The 3852-nt window shown below is 36.0% G+C and overlaps 1 protein-coding gene across 1 annotated transcript in view; it reads right to left on the bottom strand.

Moving 5' to 3' along the window:
* Nucleotides 2258-3852, bottom strand: part of LOC109227373 (N-alpha-acetyltransferase 16, NatA auxiliary subunit-like) — a 17383-nt gene continuing 15788 nt past the window's right edge. Inside the window, exon 26 of the mRNA XM_019392511.1 lies at nt 2258-3049. Within this exon, the coding sequence (XP_019248056.1) occupies nt 2853-3049 (197 nt within the window). The 3' untranslated portion in view covers nt 2258-2852. The remainder of the gene's footprint in view (nt 3050-3852) is intronic.

Raw genomic sequence — 3852 nt, 5'->3', positions numbered from 1 at the left:
CAGACTGGGCTGCCTGTCCCTTTTCATGGAAGTCTGTTTCAGGTTATTGGTTAAATTTGGAGATTCTTTAATTTCGTGGAAGTCAAAAAAGCAACTACTATTTCCAGAAGCTGAGTATAGAAGTCTTGCAACAACTGTGGTAGAACTTATTTTGTTAATTGGATTACTAAGAGAAGTGGGAGTTGATATCAAGTTACCAGTTGAAGTATTTAGTGATGTATCACGAAAGAACAAAGCACATAGAGATTGATTGCCACTTCATCAGGATAAAAGTTATACAAGGCCTTATCAAAACAACCTACATATCAACAAAAGAGCAACCAGCAGATATTTTAATCGAAGGGCTCAACAAGGTGCAGCATGAATATCTTTCCTCCAAGCTAGGTGTTCTTAATGTATTTTCAGCACCTAGCTTGAGGGGAGTGTAGAGAAAGATATAACATAGTCTAGAAAGGCCAGTCTAGTAATTGCATATTAGTTGGTGAGGTTGTTACTAACAACCATTCCTAATGTTAGTTAGTTAGTTAATAGCTTATAATTAGTTGTTAATGGTTAATTAGTAAGCTACCTATATGTATATAGATATACACCTCTATGTAATTCATTCAGATAATAAGAATCACTACTTTCTCTCTTAGTTTCTATCGCCCTCTCTATCTGTTTCTTCTTATCTCATCTTCTTCTCCATTCATCCAAATTGGATTCAACCCAGATATTAGTTCACCAACGCTGCGTAATTTGCTACATATAGAATAATATATCACACTGTGGGAAGTTAACCTCTTCTTTCGATTTCAGTTCAGACCATCAATTAATTTATTACTTCCTCGGTCCCAATCTTATGTAGCACAGTTTCCTTTTTAGTTTTTCCAAAACGAATAGTAATATTTTTGTATTTAAAAATAATTTAATTTTTATACTTTTTATTTTTAATAAAATAATTTATTGCCACACAAATATTTAAGGCTTATCGCAAACCATAAATTTCAGAAATCATTCTTAATTTATTTTTATAAACTCCATACCTCATCAAACAGTAATACATAAATTGCGAACGAAAGGAGTATATGAAATGTGTGGCTAAGATAATGTTGGGAAGTCAAGTTATTAGGCCCTCATAGCACGTGAGGAGGTACCCTTGCATTGCATGCCTTATTGAGTGTGTACGTGGGCGGTGGGGCATGCGTTCAAATAAGTAGCTATTGAAATAATGGAGGTTTTCTCATGGGGTTTGCTTTAGCCTTTAGCTGTTAGCAATATGTCAAAAGAAGCTTGTGGTTATAGGAAGAGAAATCACTTTAAAATTGTGACAAACAAAAGTTGAGGTAGAACTGAGTCCATTCACGTAACTTCTATAGGTTTCACAGTACGTCCATAGAAAATAGTAAAATCTCCTTTCGTTTTCACTGAAATCCACGTACATAATGACGACATAACGTTAATTATAGTTTTACAGATGATTCACGAAGCGTCTAGTACTTAAACTTGCATGGATTTGTTGTGTTGCGAGACATGCATATATAGTACGTACGAAAAGATTGATATTCTTGAGATCTCTGCTTGTCTTCTACCGTTGTGCTGGTTATAATTGATAGTAGAAATCAAATAGGTTTACAACTTCTCCACTCATTATAAAGTAGAGAACGTGGCGGATTTAGAATGTCAAGTATGAGACCAATTAAATCCACCATATTAATTACTGAACCCATATTTTCAAAAAACTTGAAACTTGAATCTACTAAGTTTAAATTTTGAATTTGCCCAGATTTGGAAGTTGCTCTGTTCTTATCGTTCCATTTTCCAGGACCCTCCGCGCACTGCTCATCAGATTCAAGTGGTCGTGTTCATGCACTTTGCAAGGCTACAGATAGCTAAGGCACAAAATTTAATTCCGTAATAAGAAACTAATCCTCAGGCAATGTGTTCTATATGTTAGAAAATGGAAATGATCTTTACTCATACATCATTCTTGATTGCATCCCAAACAATGTGGCAGATACTCCGGCAACGTTTGGCTTGAACAACCATTTATAGCTCCCCCACCCTATGCTTTACATGCTTTCAATAAGGAATGTTCGAGAACTCTAGGAGCTAGAAAATCCCAGTTTGTAATAATCTTTCTTATTTCTCTTATATATAAAATATAAATATCTTCCCTTATTACCAAAAAAATAATAATAAAAGGAGCGCTTCTGGTCAAGCCACCTAAACACCGCATAAAACAGGCTTAAAAAAAAAAAAAAAAAAAACAAGAAAGGGAGAACAACTTAGGTCTAGTTAAAGCTTCGCATAGACAGACATATGACCTTCGACTTGTCCAATAAATCACGGAACATCATCCCAGCAACTCTATCAATTTGTCATCTTCTCTGAGTAATAACGCGAAAAAATTCACATAGAACGTTTATACATGAAATAATGCTCGACAAAATGGAAAAATACACACGCCTTTGCAGACGTCTTTGCTAGTGGTATACAAGATCAAACTTGAAATAGCTCCGGAGAGCTCACTTCAATCTATAAGTTGTTGAAATCGCATTGCACTATGCCAAAGAAACTCTTTTTCTGGTATCTGACCAGACCACGAGCAACCAGATAATGTTATACCATCGTAACAATATCCGATCAAATATACACATAAGCCAACAAAATTGAAGCCAGGGGTGGAGAACTGCTGCAAAAGGAAGTCCATCCAAAGCAAAAAATCATCTGACGTCCCACAGCCCTGGTAGGACCTTATATATTCAACTGGAACCTTCGCATTGGTGTGTAGACGCTCAGAGGTTAAACATGCGGTTCCAGTTAGCTTCTCCAGTACTCTTGTGGACAACTTACTTCAGCATGAAATACAATTAGATGTGTAGATCCTTCAGTTTGTCCAGCTTATCTAATCTCCCATTTGGCGAAGGCAAAGCACAATTTTCACCAGAATTCAAGATGACGACTCCATTTTCAGGGGTTTTCTGTGTCTGATGTGTAGCAACTGAGCTACAAATGCCTTCAAAATATGTTGAGAACGGGAAGTATTCAGCACAGCGAGCTTTCCATCCTACATGAGTGTGTCAAACACATCACTCTCCAGAGAATTATTAACTATCAAATGTAATTGTCTGTCAAACATAAATGAGGATTTTGGGTATCCGTTTTGCTAAAAAATGTCAGCACATATAGGTAAGTAGCATAACCGAACTATCACACTCAGGACCCATACACCCTAATGAAAATGGCATAAAATGATGAAGGGACATACTATTACTAAAAGACACAGAGAATGAAAAACAAGAATAAGCATGTATTCTACTTAATTTTCTCTCTTTTGGTAAAGTAACAAGGAAGCACTTAAACTTCAGACAACAGTGTGTAGAATAAAGGCTTGAAGAAGTTGCGACTACAGCTAAAAGTCATTTCCTGTAGGTGTCGCACTTAATGGGAATGGGATAGTTACCTATTTTTCTCTTTGGGTAATTGCTTATAAATACCTAAAATCAATCAGAGAAAACAAGCAGAAAAAAAAAGGCATTTTTACATTTGAAGATGTATTTATTTGAAATGAACAAGTTTGGGTAATCTATCACTGCTGCCACCCTGGATGGCCACACTTGACTAGCATGAGGTTGAATTTACTAGTTAGAATAGTTTGTTGGATAACTAAGCATTTAATATAAGACCAAAATGCAGATAAAGGGAAAGAAAAAAAGAAGCATGTTCACAAAACGGGCCAAATAATTCCAATCAGATGGAATACGAATGAGAGATGGCGGATGTTGCCAACTTCCTCGAATAACATGCACCTTTTAGAAGTTTACTCCTATTTCAATGTTAAAGTTCAGGGAGATAAACTGGAAGGGGGGG

Source organism: Nicotiana attenuata, chromosome 6 (assembly GCF_001879085.1).
Source record: "Nicotiana attenuata strain UT chromosome 6, NIATTr2, whole genome shotgun sequence".
NCBI lineage: Eukaryota > Viridiplantae > Streptophyta > Magnoliopsida > Solanales > Solanaceae > Nicotiana > Nicotiana attenuata.
This window is presented reverse-complemented; position numbering and strand designations above follow the sequence as displayed.